The sequence below is a fragment of the Oratosquilla oratoria genome, chromosome 42 (genome assembly GCF_046742065.1).
Source record: "Oratosquilla oratoria isolate Oo_2021 chromosome 42, ASM4674206v1, whole genome shotgun sequence".
In the NCBI taxonomy this organism is placed as follows: domain Eukaryota; kingdom Metazoa; phylum Arthropoda; class Malacostraca; order Stomatopoda; family Squillidae; genus Oratosquilla; species Oratosquilla oratoria.
Window position 1 is genome coordinate 24,542,997 of NC_134818.1, and position 16,983 is coordinate 24,559,979.

The 16,983-nt window shown below is 39.7% G+C and overlaps 1 protein-coding gene and 1 pseudogene across 1 annotated transcript; both read right to left on the reverse strand.

Annotated features, from left to right (window-relative positions):
* Positions 1–4,248: 4,248 nt before the first annotated feature.
* LOC143021556 (cuticle protein AM1199-like) lies at positions 4,249–4,792 on the reverse strand (annotated as a pseudogene).
* Positions 4,793–12,101: 7,309 nt separating this feature from the next.
* On the reverse strand, positions 12,102–15,160 carry LOC143021557 (cuticle protein AM1199-like). Its single transcript, XM_076179158.1, has 2 exons — positions 15,089–15,160; positions 12,102–12,530 (listed from the first exon to the last, which is right to left on the reverse strand). The coding sequence occupies exons 1-2, from the start codon at positions 15,158–15,160 to the stop codon at positions 12,102–12,104; spliced, it is 501 nt and encodes a 166-aa protein (XP_076035273.1).
* Positions 15,161–16,983: the final 1,823 nt, after the last annotated feature.

A 16,983-nucleotide genomic window follows, 5' to 3' on the forward strand; every position in this document is an offset into this window, starting at 1 on the left:
GTTTTCAGAAATTTGGAATTATATATTTTGCTGGACCGTCCCTCCAATTTAGACTTGGCCCCAACCTGGTTTCTCTGCTATGCCCAGTTTTACTCTTACTTTGATTTCTCTACCCTAAGAAGAAAAAAGTGAACTGGTTCACTACAAACATCTAGAAGAAGGTCTGTAAAAAAAAACTTCTTTGCCACTGCGAGCAAGATAGATCCTGTCAGAAGCATAAAGGTCATGACGCTAGGAAAACAGACACCAAGGATATAAAAGAAGAATCCCAGCTACGTATACATATGTGATATTCGTTCGTTGATGCCTATAATTACGTTATTTTACAATGATCCAAGAGAGAGTCTCGGAAGGACTCCACAGACTACATGTTGCCCTTGTCGTTTTTTAAGCTCCCTGAGGAAAACCTTGTAGCTCCGAACCAAAGTTCTCTAACCCACCTTACTCACATTATTGCTACCCGTATGAAACAAGTGTAAAAATCGTGTTTAAACTGCTTGTGTTCCTTGAGCATTCTCAGAGATATCACGGCCCGGATGGCATGTGAATTGAGATGTGAAGATAGGCACAGGTCCCACGGAAATTTTGGAAAGTTTACGTTGGTTCCACCATTTCTAGCTGTTACATAACTTTCCGATTGAAAGAGCATGGGATAGACATATTGTTTCTCAGCAAATGCTATACGAACGGTTGTTTCTGTTTGGTGCTACGATTTGCATGGTGGTCTGTTTGGAAGGATAATATGAGGGATTGGCGCTCCAGATTCCGGGGAACTCAGAATGATAAAAATAATTTGAAATAGTTTGCAGAGGGAGATTGTGAGAGTTACATAGAGGTTTGGGGGAAGTTTTATCTTTTCCTGATTTGGGTTAAGGTAGGATGATAGCTTCTCTCCAGGCGATAGAGAAGGTGGCTTCCACTCATTTTCGGTTGCAAAGGTTTAGTGGGAAGAATGTTATAGTTGTATGTATGTGTCGTTTCATAGACCCGGAGCTGTTGCTTAGCAGTTGTAAAGTAAGTGCGGCATTTTGCCTCTGTAGCCAATAAAAAAAACCCGAATTAGTATCAAATAGACAAAATGTGAAAAAATAGCGAGATGAATTTTTTCTACTTAAAACAAATGGACATATCATGTCATTCAATTACGTTTAATGGTTGGTGAGGAAAGTTGTAGTTGGTAGATTGCGACAGGCCAAGTTGTGCAAATTAGGTAGTGTGGCTAAATCTTATCTTTAGACTAATAAAACTAGATGGATGGTGTTACTCGAGACATAACGTAGTATCAATCGCCCACAACACCATTTTGGTTCAATTCTAGCCCTCAACTGAAAAAAACATCTATAAATTATTGTTTCAGTGCAAGATGTTTAACTAGAGTACTCAAAGAATCAAACCTTTAACGTAAGAACGCCTATTGTTATACAATACAATATGGCTGAGTCCTAACACTGACATATCCTGCAGTACTGATAATCAAAAGATAAAGAAATTAAATGATTAATGTTAATAAATAGGATGAGTTCAATGAACAATGGATGGAGAAATGAAGGCTACACGGCAGTAGTTCGAGAGGTGCCATCGGTGACCCTTTCCTGTGACAAGTTAAGGGTAACCACACCTAAGGTCGAGGTAACAGGTGCGAATTGAAAGACGGACGCCAGTTTCCCTACATGGGGAGTCGGCACGGAAGCATAGTTTTCAAAACAGTATGGAAAGTTCATTACAAACAAACCTTCTCAACGCTGAGGTTATTCAAGGCGGAGGAATGTCGCTTTTACAACTAATTTCCTTTTCTTCATCAACCCTCTGTTTGAGCCGGCCTAAGGCCTCTGTCCCCATTTGAATCAAAGCCATCACACCGCTTCCAACGCCGTACGACGTAAAGTGCATCCCAGTGTCTCATTTCTATCTTGAGCCTTGTCTTCGACCACGTTCATGTCATCCCGTATCTGTCTATGTATTACGAGTATGCAGATCCATGTAGGTTTTGGTCTTCTTCCTCTTGTTTCATCTAGTCTCCAGCATACTGTCTACCGTAGTATTCTGTTTGGGTGCACACGTTCTACGTGTCCAAGCTCCATCTATATTTCACCAATCATCCATCGATATATATAACACAAAAACGTCTAAATATAGTTTCATAGTCATACCAGGACTTTCCGTAAAGTAGAAAGTCTTATTTTGGTGTAAATTAAGAATTTATGTGACTTTCAAACTTTAGACAACATACTAATCATTTGATGATCATTATCTAAATTCATTCAGAAGTGATTGATTATGTGTCATAAAAGTGCATCTACCCTTAAAAAGGTGAGTTTTCACAGCAATCTTATTGTCAACCTGTATATTTCTTATAATTATCTCATATGTTGTCATCATACTAGTCTCATGAACACTGATTTTTAAACCAAACCTTTCACTTTCTTTTCTAATCTGCCTGCCATAGCTTGCATATCATGTATGGTTCTGCTCCTTCAATTTTCTTCACTGTTTATTCATTTCAATGTAACATTATTTTTGTGGTTCAGGTATTTGAAGAGTGTGTGCTTCACTGAAAGTTTTATTAAAAATAGTTTTAGAATAGTCTCCCAACGTTTCTATAATTCATTTATGTTATTAGTTTATCATCATGATCATATACTGGCAATCTTATTTTAGTTTTTTTCTTACATCAATAACATGTTTGATCATGGCATATGCTTTACTGTTTCCATGACCTACACCAAAATTAAGTACAGTACTTCGGTTATATTTTCTATTTTTTTTCTTTTTTTTGTGTTCTCTTTTTGTCGCCTTGTATATCTCTTGATCTTACCACAGAGACTCCAGCGTCTGGTAATTTCTTTCTTCAATGTTTCCTCGTCACCTTTCAATGCCACAGCATATACCTTTTGTTTTTATATATCTATTTATTTATCCCTATATTAGCTCATGTTTTCCAGACGATTCACTTTCTTTTCATGGTTCTCCATTTCCTCAGGACGATATTACTACCTCATTTCAGTCAATCTCTTGTCCATCCCATCCATATTTACTCGTACTACCTCCTCTGGATCTTCTTCATCTAATGCTTCCATTGCAGTAAACCTATTTCGCCGTAAAAAGTAATCTTTAATTTATGGGTTTAAAGGTAAGGCACCTGGGTTGGATGGGTGTCATGTGGATTGTCTAAAAAAGGAGGTACTGTGATGGTGGACTGGCTGGTGAGGTTATTTAGTGTTTGTCTAAAAGATGATAGAATGCGAGGGACTGGAGGATTGCCTGTTTTGTTCCGTTTTACAAGGGAAAATGGCCAAGTATGAGTGTAGTAATTTCAGAGGGATCAATTTGTTGAATATAGTTGGGAAGGCTTATGGGAGGGTTTTGATTGAGAGAATTAGGAGAGTAACAAGAGTAATTGATGAGGAACAGCAATATTTTGCCTCTGTTTACTGGTCGTCATTCTCTTAACGATTTTGATGGACTCTTTCCTAACAGTAATCCAATACCATATCTTCTTAAATTACCATATCTACCAGAAACCAAGAAAATATTCCCATTAGATGTAACAATCCTGTCATTCCCTCTCCATCTTATCTCGTTCAGTGCCATAGTATCTATCTTACACTATCATCCGTCATCGTCGTTGCAGTATGTTCAGTGTCGCTATTTTAGTAATTCATTTATACTGAAAAACCGAAAGATTCTTAGCACAACTTAATGCACGAGACTGAGGGCCGTTGTTTCATTGTTGGTTTTCGTAAGTTGGTGTTGAATCTTTGGAAAATTCATGGGCCAAATTCTTCACAGAAGAACCCTCCTCCTTGAGAAGCGATGTTTATCTAACCCAGACAAATGAACCTAACTATAAAGGTATGGTTCAGAAATGGCCACAAGAAGTGTGGTCTTTTAAACCCTATCACTAGTTTCTTCCGTTACCTTGATGTTAATTCCTTTTTTGAGTCACAGATATCATCAGTTATTAAATCTTATTTTGTCGGCCATTTGAGGCCGTCAGCAGGGGTACCACTTGAGACATGGACTGAGTTATATTTGTGAACCAAATCCCCAATCCGCTACTTTGATACATCAGAGTTCTAGTACTTCCTCATAACCTCACGAGAAAAGTGCAAGAAAGTAATTGCTTTTGATGTAAAGAAGTAAAACAGTGAATAATATGTGTTAAATAAAAGATGCAAGTGATTGGTGCAAATCTATTCATAAATAGTGTGATAATATATCAGAGTTCAGAGAAATCGATTTGGCTGCTTAGTTGGGAGTACCGTAGAACCTGCTGGGTGATTCTTCACTGGACCTGGCTTCGTCCTGCTGGCGGGCGAACTCGATCTGGTCGAGGACGAACTGTGGGATCGGGTGGGGGAAGGCGGGAGCCACGGGCAAGAGGGGCGACTCGGGTTTGAAGCCGTCGGCAATCGGCGACGAAGCTGAGATCGAAGACCTGTCCATCGGGGAAGGTGAAGGAGACTTTGCCCTGCTGTGAACCGTCGGCACCTCCCTGCTCAGTGCGGTGGATACCATCACCGGTCTCCATGTCGAGGCTGTAGACTCCGTGTTCGTCGGGGTGGACACGGTCGTCCTTGATGATGGGCACAAACTCGACCTCACGGGAGTCTGCGGGTGGCGCATAGAAGGCCGCCTTGTCGGCCAGGGCTACCGCCACCAAACAAGCGAAGACAATCTGGAAAGCACAAAAAACGCTGTAAGAACCCGTCCTTTTTTTCCTCTGAGCCACGATCGTGGCATGAATCAGTGCAGTGCCCCAAGGTACCTGACACAATGTGCCAACTGTCATTCAAGACAAAGGGCACTAGGCACGTGAGGTTCTTTCTTATACACAAATCATGGGGGTTAACCTTATCCTAACAATTTTATATAGCAGAGGTGAATCAGATATGCTGGCGACTGGGTGAGATACCCCCGTAGGAGAAGTATGTCAAGCTAATTCCAGTAGTCATTGTGGTCAGTGGACATTCAGCACTTACACCGTGCATGATGAGAGCTGGATTATCTGTGATGCCTAAACCCACTCGTCTCCAGATTATATACGGTCAGCCGAACATGTTCTAAAGGTTGAAGGGTTAAAGGTATTTGGGGGACAGAAGGCCGAATTTGGAGGGGTCGCGATCAGATGAGGGGCATATTCTAGACCAGTAGTTTTCAAATATTTTGGCACTGTGCCACCTCCCTCCTCGGTTAACCATGGGTGCGTGAATGTGTCACCCTTCCATCCTAAGATTTATTTTTTATTCAGTATCCCGATGTACTATTTAAGAAATGACAGCTAATTAGTGAAAGACAAAACACAAAACTTGCGCACCCGCAAGGAATTTACCGACCCGTTGAGGGAAAATACAAATTTCGTGAAAATTAGGTATTTCCTTCACGGTGCTTAGTGAGTACCCCATGCCTCGCCTACAAACATCGTGTGTCCCCTCTTTGGGGGAATCCAGACCGACATCAGATAGGTTTCTAACCTAAACTGAGTCTTCGGCGGGAATTTGAAAGATGGTCCGGATAGCGAATCCTTCATTAACGGTGTCGTCTGACGTTGACTACGGAATCCGCTACAAAGAGCTGTCCTATAGTGTCGGATAAAAAACGATGTAATCAAATCAAGCATTCTATTCTTATATCTGTTCATTTGTATAGAAGTCTGCTTACTTGGTTACTTGTCCTTTTGTTTTATAACAGGTATACCTAGCGATTTATTACATTAATTGTCTACCATCTATTTATATAATTTAATATATATACATATACATACATATATATATATATATATATATATATATATGTATATATATATGTATATATATATATGTATATATACAGTATATATATATATGCATATATATATATGTACATATATATATATATGTATATATATATGCATATACATATACATACATAGTTACACATACACATATCACACGCACACACACACACACACACACACACACACACACACTCACACACACACACACACACACACACACACACACACACACACACACACACACACACACACACACACACACACACACACATAAATACACACACACACACACACATATATATATAGTAATAATAATAATGATAATAATAATAATAATAATAATAATAATAATGATAATAATAATAATAATAATAATAATAATAATAATAATAATAATAATAATAATAATAATAATAATGATAATAATAATAATAATAATAGTAGTAGTAGTAGTAATAATAATAATAATAATAATAATAATAATAATAATAATAATAATAATAATATAATAATAATAATAATAATAATAATAATAATAATAATAATAATAATAATAATAATAATAATATTGATGATAATAATAATAATAATAATAATAATAATAATAATAATAATAATAATAATAATAATAATAATAATAATAATAATAATAATAATAATAATAATAATAATAATAATAATAATAATAATAATAATGATGATGATAATAATGATGATGATAATAATAATAATAATAATAATAATAATAATAATAATAATAATAATAATAATAATAATAATAATAATAATAATAATAATAATAATAATAATAATAATAATAATAATAATAATAATGATAATAATAATAATAATAATAATAATAATAATAATAATAGTAATAATAATAATAATGATAATAGTGATAATAATAATAATGATGATAATAATAATCATAATAATACTAATAATAATAATAATAATAATAACAATAACAATAATAATAATAATAATAATAATAATAATAATAATAATAATAATAATAATAATAATAATAATAATAATAATAATAATAATAATAATAAATATAATTTACCTATTCATCCAGTTCCATATTTATTCTCTTGTTTATTCACCTTACAATTAATCTGTTGGTTCGTTTATTTGCGAATCGGACCTGACTACACATATACAGCAAAGGGAAATAAGAGTTCCTAGAAATAACAAAATAATGCTCACCCTACCAAGACTACAACATAAAATTCCTTCTATTAGTAATTTATGGACCAGACCGGTGGCCGTTGCCGATTATACTATTTGTGATTGCCGGAACTCCTGCAAGAGAAAACAGGGACAAGAGATTAATTGAATGCTATCTTGTTATCTGCTTTACTATAGTCACTTTGTTTTTAAAATTTTGGTCTGGCCAGCGGCAGACGATTTTATTCAGCTAAAGGTCGGACTTGGGCCATAACGGGGTCTCAGTTGGCCGAAACCACGTTTTGTCCTAGGCCGCATGCAATCACTCGGCATTAGCTTGAAGAAAGCTGAAACCTCTCTCCCTCGAGAGGACAGAGTACATTCGGCTAGACTGTGGTACAGCCACCATCCAGTCCTTCTAATTTACCAGAAGACGTTGGATGACAGCATCACAGATAATTGTCCAGGATGTAGCACCTCACCCCATACTATACAACACATTATGGAAGAGTGCACTGTACACAATCATGCACGGTAACAACACAATGTACACTCTATAAGGGATTTTAGGGAAAACCCCGTTCCAGTCGTGGGAGGTGAGCCAGTTGTTGTTTGCTGACGATACTGCGCTTGTAGCAGGATCAGAGGAGGGATTGAGGAAGTTAGTGACAGAGTTTGAGAAGGTGTGTGAAAGAAGGAAGCTGAAGATAAATATGGGCAAAAGTAAGGTGATGAAATGTACAAGGGGAGAGAGTGACAGCAGGCTGGAAGTGAACATTAAGGGTGAAAGACTGGAGGAAGTAGATAGTTTTAGATACTTGGGTGCGAATGTGGCAGGAAAGGGAGGAGTTGGGGGTGGAGGTGGAATGTAGATTGAGAGAAACGAGTAAATGCCTCGGTGGATTGAAAAGCGTAATGAGAAATAGACATCTGGGAATGGATGCTAAGAGGAGGTTATATGAAGGAGTGATTGTGCCAACAGCACTGTACGGGGCAGAAACATGGAACATGAGAGAGGAAGAGAGAAGGAGTTTGAATGTGTTTGAGATGAAATTTCTGAGAAGTATGATAGGGGTTACTAGGCTGGATAGAGTGAGAAATGAGGAGGTGAGGAGGAGAACAGGGGTGGAAAGGGAACTGGGAGATAGGGTTGATGAAAGAGTATTAGGATGGTTTGGACACATGGAAAGAATGAGTGAAGAAGTATTAGTAAAAGAGGTGTGGAAGGCAGAGGTGGAAGGAGTGAACATGAGGGGGCGTCCTAGGATGAGATGGATGGATGGGGTAAAAGGGGCATTACAAAAGAGAGGAATGTCTGTGGAGGAAGGACGGGAGAGGACAGAAGATAGGGGTGAATGGAGAAGGGTTGTGTATAGATGATGCTGTGATGCATGAGGGGGAGTGGGTGGGGGATGGGTGGTGAGGAAGTATGTATGAGAAAAAACAAAAAAAGTGACGCAGCCCGAAGGGATTTCTCCCCGTCTTCTCCTTTTCTGCATGGGAGGAGGGTGAGGGGGGTCGTCGAATTTATGAAGCGGCCTTGCTGTGGATGTGCTGTGTCTTGCGACACTGCTTCTGACCCAGGGCAGTGGACAGGATGCAGGGATGACCCGTCATCCAGGAGGTGCCAAGATAAGAGGGAGGGAGGATGGTGGAGGGGAGTGGAATATATAGGAAATGAAATGGGTGGGAGTGGTTTCTATGCCTTTTTATTTTTGGCTACCCCCCGTGTAGGGGGAAAAAGCCTTTGGTATATGTATGTATCTTTTACCTTTCCGCCTTTCCTATGTCTTATCTCCTTTTCATAAGTCTCATATTTTTTATTAAACTTTTTTTTTTTTTTAGATTATGTTGCACTTATACTTTGTAGATCTTTCTTATTACCTAAGTTGTAAAAGTTCAAGAAACTTCCCATGCCTTTTGCATTTCAATAATCTCTCAGAACTATTTGTTTCTTCAAAGAGTTTATTTGCGTCCCGTAAGGTTTGCTTTGGCGAAGTTGTATCTACATTGTCCGTGGCCGGACGGACATTTGGCCGAGAATATATTTGGACGAGCGGGCATATGACCGATGAACCGAAGGACATTTTGCCCACGGACATTTCACCGAGTGCACATTTGTCCGAGCGGAAATTTGGCCGATTGGACATATGGATAAACGGACAGTTGTCCGAATGCAAGTTTTAATTGTTTCTTTTATTTCTACGGACATTTCACCGAGTGCACATTTGACCGAGCGGAAATTTGGCCGATTGGACATATGGATAAACGGACAGTTGTCCGAATGCAATTTTTAATTGTTTCTTTTTTTTTTCTAATTTGAAAGTGATAGCCTGCTAATTCTATCAACGTCTCGGAACTTACAGCTTCTTGTTAGGACTTCTGATTCTGCACCAGTATGCTTTCAGTTATATATAATGCATGTTATGCTGGATAAGAGCCATATGATTCACTTAGTATAATGCATCGCAAAAAACAACAACAACAAAAAACAAGCAACTTAAAACTTGATTTTCAACACGCTCAAACAAGTAAGACCAGATCTTAAGCCAGTTTTGCTTGTGTATCATTGTATCTTGTTGGATCTGACACATTAGTTCAATATCTTGTTCATTTATATATTCGACAGCACAGTTTTTCATGATTCATCACGTCCATTTACTTCCCACTCCTCTCGGCTCACCTTTCCACAGCCAAGGTCTCCCGCAAGTGTTATAATATCACATTTTCAGTATTGTTCTGCAGTTATATAGCATATTCCAGCATTAGTTCTTTGTATTCTTTCTAGCTCCATACTCTTGTCTTATGTTTCCATTAAGACAAGTACAAAACAAAGCATGAGGAGTCGGTATATAGAGTCTGAGTATAGGTTTTCAGAGTAATAAGTAAACTCCATCAGTACCGTAAACCTTCTCAATGTAGAGACTATAGAGGACAGACAACTGTTGCTTCTCCTGTAGATTCCCCTTTATTTGTCAATGCTATGTCCTCTGTTTAAGCTGGCCAAAAGTTTCTGTACTCTATTGTGCTGAGGTCAACGCTTTATTTTTGCACTTTTATTTATTATTTATTTATTTGCATATGTGACTGATATAGAACAGGAGAAGTGCAATAAAGTAATTGTTTTTGCTGTGAATTGGTAAAAAAGCTTGGAGGTGAATAAGTAAATGTTAAATGAAATATGCAAATGATTGATGTATAATCATAAATAGAACATCAAGAATTCGAGATGGAGAGGAATGGATCTGCCGTTTTGGTTGGGAGTATCATAGTACCTGTTGGGTGCTTTTTCACGGGCCTCATCCTGTGGGAATGCGAACTCGATCTGGTCAAGGACGAACTGAGGGATGGGGTGAGGGAAGGCGGGAGCCACGGGCAGGAAGGACGACTCAGAGTGACGAAAGTTAGATCCAAGTCCTCTCCGTTGGGGACGGTGAAGGAGACTTTGTCCTGCTGGGAACCGCCGGGTCCTCCCTGTTTGCTGCGCATGATGCCGTCACCAGTCTCCATGTCGAGGCTGTAGACTCAGTGTTTGTGGGGGTGGATGCGGTCGTCCTTAATGATGGGCACAAACTCGACTTCACGGGAGTCAACGTGAGGGGCGTAGAAGGCCTTGTCGGCCAGGCTCACTGCCACCAAATAAGCGAAGACAATCTGGAAAATGGAAGAACCCTATATGAACGTGTACTTTTGCTTCTCTGAGCCACGACCGTAGCGTGTAGTAGCGGAGTTCCCCGAAGCACTTACCTGGTTCTGGAGTGATGAGGTTTTTTCTTATTTACATAACGTGAGGATGAACTTTTTTTGTGACGGATCCCAACCCTGAATTGACTGAAATGCTTTGACCTTGGAGAGTACAGAACTCATAAAGTTACTCCCGACCATTTGCAGCAAAATAGTTAACACAATATTTTTCTATTCAGCTGAGGCTGGAAACTCGGGATAAGAGGGATCTTGATCAATGAAGATCTCCTCTCGTTCTTAATCTGTCTCTTCAGCTAAAAAAGATGGTTTAGCGTTACTCTAGTTGACACTTGTGAAGACTATCGCCTGGACAAAATAATTGGTCAGGAGTCCAGCCTCCCTCGCCAAGCATCTTTATGCAGGGAAGCGGTGTGTGGCCTCATTCCTGTCGAGGACAAGACCCATGCCAACATGTTTCTAGATCTAGTAGTACAGTATTGCCAATTAGATTTTCTGGTGGTCTACATACAATTTCATTCCAAAGGTCGAAGTGTTAAAGGTATTTGGTGGATACAGGGGCGAAGGTGGAGGGGGTCGCGGCCAGGTCAGGGGCATCATCTAGAACAATAGTGCCCAAAAGGGTAGGCACTGTGCCAACTGACCAACCAACCTCTCTACCAACCCACCCTCCGTCCTCAAAATGAATCTTCTTTTCCAATGTCCCCCTTTGCACATCTAGAGAATGAAAACTAATCAGTGACAGATCAATGATACTGAAACTCATTTTGAGAAAACTCAGCTACTCATCAAGGGGAAATATTGATCCTGGCCTACAGTACAGTGAACACCTCGCTCATGCTCGACAAATGTCAGCCATCGCCTAATTTGGGATCCTGGCCGACATCGGTTGGCTACTACTCCCGAACTGATTCGTCGGGTGGGGGATTGCACAATCAATGGGTCGGGTAGCGACCCCTCAATATCGCAATGAACGGTGTTATCTGGTGATGACCATGAAAATAATTACAAATAGCGAACTCGTAGTTCTTGTTAAAAATCGGTGTGACGGACTGACATGTCTTGTACGTTTAATTACTATTGTGCACCTAGAATTATGTGTGGGTTTAAAAGTGTGCATGGACAGTGGATACCATCTTGAACTCATGAGCAGAGAGTCATGAGTTCGATTCCCGGGACCGGCTGCGGTCTTGTTGCATTGCTTGCTGAGAGCCCTGGCGACCCAAGCGGCCTGCCACAAGTGAGAGGGCTTTGCCCTATAAGGGGTTTCTCACTTTCTATTGCGTGGGAGTATGAAAGTGAATGGTGAGATTGTAACAGTATAAACAAGCTGAATAAATAAGAGGTAAATGAATATATGTTAAATAAAAGATACACGTGATTGATATAAATGTATTCATAAATAGTGTAATAATATATCAGAGTTCAGAGAAATCAATTTGGCTGTTTAGTTGGGAGTGCCGTAGAACCTGCTGGGTGATTCTTCACTGGACCTGGCTTCGTCCTGCTGGCGGGCGAACTCGATCTGGTCGAGGACGAACTGTGGGATTGGGTGGGGGAAGGCGGGAGCCACGGGCAAGAAGGACGACTCGGGCTTGTAGCCGTCGGCATCGGCGACGAAGCTGAGATCGAAGACCTGTCCGTCGGGGAAAGTGAAGGAGACTTTGCCCTGTTGGGAACCGTCGGCACCTCCCTGCTCAGTGCGGTGGATACCATCACCGGTCTCCATGTCGAGGCTGTAGACTCCGTGTTCGTCGGGATGGACGCGGTCGTCCTTAATGATGGGCACAAACTCGACCTCACGGGAGTCGGCGGGTGGCGCATAGAAGGCCGCCTTGTCGGCCAGGGCTACCGCCACCAAACAAGCGAAGACAATCTGGAAAGTACAAAGAGTGCAGTGCCCCAAGGTACTGGAACTATGTTTCATCTGTCATTCAAAACAAAGGAACTAAGCACGTGAGACCCTTTCTTATACACAAATCATGAAGGTTAACCTTGTCATAACAATTTTATACAGCATGGAATGTTCCCGACTCATCTTCCCATGCAAAAAACGAGACCCATCTCGATAAACCTCTCAGTCTGGCAGCAAAGTACTCCCGATTCGTTTTTATTGACTGTACTTCATTTCATTCAACTGCGGAGGTGTCTTACGGCCATTAGAATAGTATTGTGTAAGTCCCTCCATCAGGAAAATGAAATTAGCTGGTGACTTTAATTTAGATACCCCTCTTGGGAAAAAGAGGGTGTCAAGCAGTATCATTAGCCAAGGAGGTGAGGGGAACGTTCGGAATGTTCCAACAGGATACTTACGCCGTGCATGATGAGAGATGGAGTGTCTGTGATGCTTAATCTCCCTTGCTTGACCATTTATATGTGGTCATCCGTGCAGTATTCAAAGGTCAAAAGGTTCTGAGAGATAGAGGGTAGAAGTAGGAGAGACCGCAATCAGGTTAGAGGCATCACCTAGACCAGTGATATCCAAATGTTTTGGCACTGTGCCAATACCCACCCTCCCTCTGTTGACCTTGAGAGCATGATCTTCTCACCCCAAAAACCTGGCATCCGTCCTCAATATGAGTGTTTTTTCAGTGTCCTCATATGCACACTTAAAGAATACCAACCAAATCCTTGCGAAGTAATCACTCCAAAACTCGCTTGATCATGAGAAAATTGAGATACCTCTTGAGGGAAAATACGAAGGTCAGGTAAATTAAGTATTCATCCAGGGCAAACAATAATTAACTCGCACCTGCCAATACCATGTGCACCCCCGCTAGGGGGGTGTCCTCAATTTAAAGATCAAGATCGATATCGAATGGCTTTAACACCCGAATTTAGTCGTCAGGCGAGTTTGTACAAAGGAGTGAGTTTCAATCTCTCAGTTTCGTACTTAACGGCATCGTGTGAGGTTGATCATAAAAACACCTACAACGAGCTGCTCTGTAGTACAATCGATGTGATGGACTCGCACATATCGATTTACTTATCTATTCATTTGTTTTTAGAATATGTTTCCTTGCATAACTGTCCATCATTTGATATTTTTCTGTTTGTTTATTCGGTTGATTTATTGAATAATTTATTCATATTTGAATCATCACTGTTGCAGGGTACGTTAATGTTGGGACCAACTGATACTGCAATATGGTGCAATGAAAATAAGGTGGTGGAGAGAGAGATTTGGCTCTGTACACTCTGTTCAGCTATTTCGTTACAGACGATATCTTTCAATGAGCGTGTTTTGAATTATTTTTCAAATATCCTCCGTTGATTTTTCACCTAACTTTGACTTCCAGTCAGTGAGGTAAAGGTCTTGTCATAGTCCAGTGAAATGATATTTCCTGAAGTCCCGTATTACAGATATGCCACTGTTTATTCCTAAAATATTTTGCAACTCGAAACTAATTAGATTGTGTTTACTAGATGCAACATTTTCGCCAACTTCTACATAAGTTATCCCATTTTAGCAGCTAGTGATCTATGGATCGATTATATTCTTTGGCCTTGTGAATTCTTTTACATGGTGGATTAAATGATTGCCATTGAGAAAGCCTATTAAACAATTACCTACACACCCATGATCTAATGTCACCCAATTGATGTAGGTACAATTGAAATCTCCCATTATCAGCGCTACGCTATTACAAACGCCAGATATCTCTAAAAACAAGTTATTATCTGCCCAAGATGATATTTGTAGCTTGTATATAATTTCTACATTTATTCTTGTCCGATTGTTGGAGTTAATTGAGAACAACCTGTCATAATCTTATTGTTTTACATTTCCAAATTGACAAGAATTGATATCACATGTAACGAAAAATATTGACTTCCAGAATGCCAACCCGGCTTTAAATTCCTTAAGTCAACCTTATTTCAATTATTACTATAGTATTAAGACTTCCGCTCTTGATATACTCTCAGATCTTTCGAAATTTGTTATTGATACAGGCGGCATTAAAGTACGCGGTGTTCAGGAATTTGGAATTATATATTTGCAACGCTTTTTGCTGGACCGTCCCTCCAATTTATTCTTTGCCCCAACCTGGTTTCTCTGCTTCGTTCATGTTTACTCTTACTTTGATTCTCTATCCCCCCCCCCCCCCAAAAAAAAAAAAAACACTACAAACATCTAGAAGAAAGTCTGTAAAAAAAAAAAAAAAAAAAAAAAATCTTTGCCAATGCGAGTAAGATGGATCCTGTCAGAAGCATAAAGGTCATGACGCTAGGAAAACAGACACCAAGGATATAAAAGAAGAATCCCAGTTGCGTTTACATATGTGATATTCTTTCATTGATGCCTAGTTACGTTATTTTACAATGATCCAAGAGAGAGCCTCGGAAAAACTCCACCGAATCCATGTTGGGCTCATAGCTTTTTAAGCTCCCTGAGGAAAACCTTGTAGCTCCGAACGAAGTCCTCTGACTTACCTGGCTCACATTATTGCTACCCGTATGAACAAGTGTAAAAACAGTGTTTAACTGCTTGTGTTTCTTGAGCATTTTGAGAGATACCACGGCCCGGATGGCATGTGAATTGGGATGTGAAGATAGGCAAAGTTTCACAGAAATTGTTGAAAAAAGTTTACGTTGGAGCCACCATTTCTAGGCTGTTACATAACTTTCCAATTGAAAGAGTACGGGATATACATATTGGTTGTCAGCAAATGCTATACGAACGATTGTTTCTGTTTGCACTAGAATATCTTTGGTACTACGATCTGCACGGTGGTCTGTTTGGAAGGATAATATGAGGGATTGGCGCTCCAGATTCCAGGGGACTCAGAATGATAAAATGATTTGAAATAGTTTGCAGAGGGAGGTTGTGAGAGTTACTTAGAGGTAGTTGTTCGGGGAAGTTTGATCTTTTCCTGATTTGGGTTAAGGTAGGATAATAGCTTCTCTACAGGCGATAGAGAAGGTGGCTTCCACCCATTTTCGGTTGCAGAGGTTTAGTGGGAAGAATGTTATAGTTGTATGTATGTGTCGTTTCATAGGCCTGGGGCTGTTGCTTAGCAGTTGTAAAGTAAGTGCGGCATTTTGCTTTTGTAAAAAAAAATAATAATAATAGTATCAAATAGTCAAAACGTGACAAAAATAGTGAAATAGATTTTTTTCTACTTAAAATAAATGGTTGGTGAGGAAAGTTCTAGTAGGTAGATTGCGACAGGTCAAGTTGTGCGAATTAGGTAGTGTGGCTAAATCTTATCTTTATACTAATAAAACTAGATGGATGGTATTACTCGAGACATAAAGTGGTATCAGTCGCCCACAACACCATTTTGGTCTAATTCCAGCCTTCACCAGAAGAACATCTATAAATTACTGTTTCAGAGCAAGATATTTAACTGGAGTACTCAAAGAACCAGACCTTTAACGTCAGAACACCTATTGTGACACAATACAACATCGTTCAGTCCTAACACTGACATATCCTGCAGTACTGATAATCAAAAGATAAAGAAATTAATGATTAATGTTAAAATATATACATGCAGTAAGTCTTCTAATACACCATTTTTTTTAAGGTGATGCTGTTTTCTGCATTAATAATTTTCTTGGAGATACTTTCTAAAGATCTCACTAATCGCCGTGTAGCAGGGCCTAAGCTCTGTAGAACTCGTGCGTAGGCGGACATATTCTCCGATCCGGATTTTGGCTCAACTGAGCCTTCTTCAGGGAGTGTGTCAAATGTCATCAAAGTGCGATATTTGACCACGCGAAATTATTAGACTAGGGGAGATCACATGATAGTTTGAAAAATATGCATAGATTATCTCCTCATGCTTCTGGCCTACCCTGTGTTCTCATACTGGGTAGCGCTAATAAATCAAGTGCCTGTTTGTTCAAATTGGGTTTTTTATCCTTGATATAAAGGGCCTCGATTTTCTTTAACTTTCTCGGGTCCATGCAGGTTTCCAATGTTTTCGTGTTCTGTTCTAATTCTTCTCGTGTAATGTGGTATCCATGTGATGCCAAAGCATGGTTCTTTGGGGCTCCTGTGTATTTGTGTCCAACCAGTCTGGATTCCAGCTTCATAGTCGTCATGCCTATGTACGAGGAAGGAAGGGATTCGCAGTTCCTTTTTGTGCATTTATATTCGTATATGACATGAGCTTTTTCAGCTCATTCACCCGCCAAGAGAGGAATGAGCTGAAAAAGTCTCATGTCATATACGAATATAAATGCACAAAAGGGAATTGCGAAGCCCTTCCTTCCTAAATCGAAGCCATTATACCGCCTCCAACGCCGTACGACGCAAAGTGCATCCCAGTATCTCAGTTCCATCTTGAGCCTTGTCTTCGACCACGTTCATGTCATCCCGT

Excerpts from the sequence above, each read along its gene's own strand:
- LOC143021557 (XM_076179158.1), bottom strand. The coding sequence starts at position 15,160 with ATGCTCAAGAAACACAAGCAGTTAAACACTGTTTTTACACTTGTTCAT. Across the intron at positions 12,531-15,088 it reads GTAGCAATAATGTGAGCCAG|ATTGTCTTCGCTTGTTTGGT; the intron begins GTAAGTCAGAGG and ends TGTACTTTCCAG.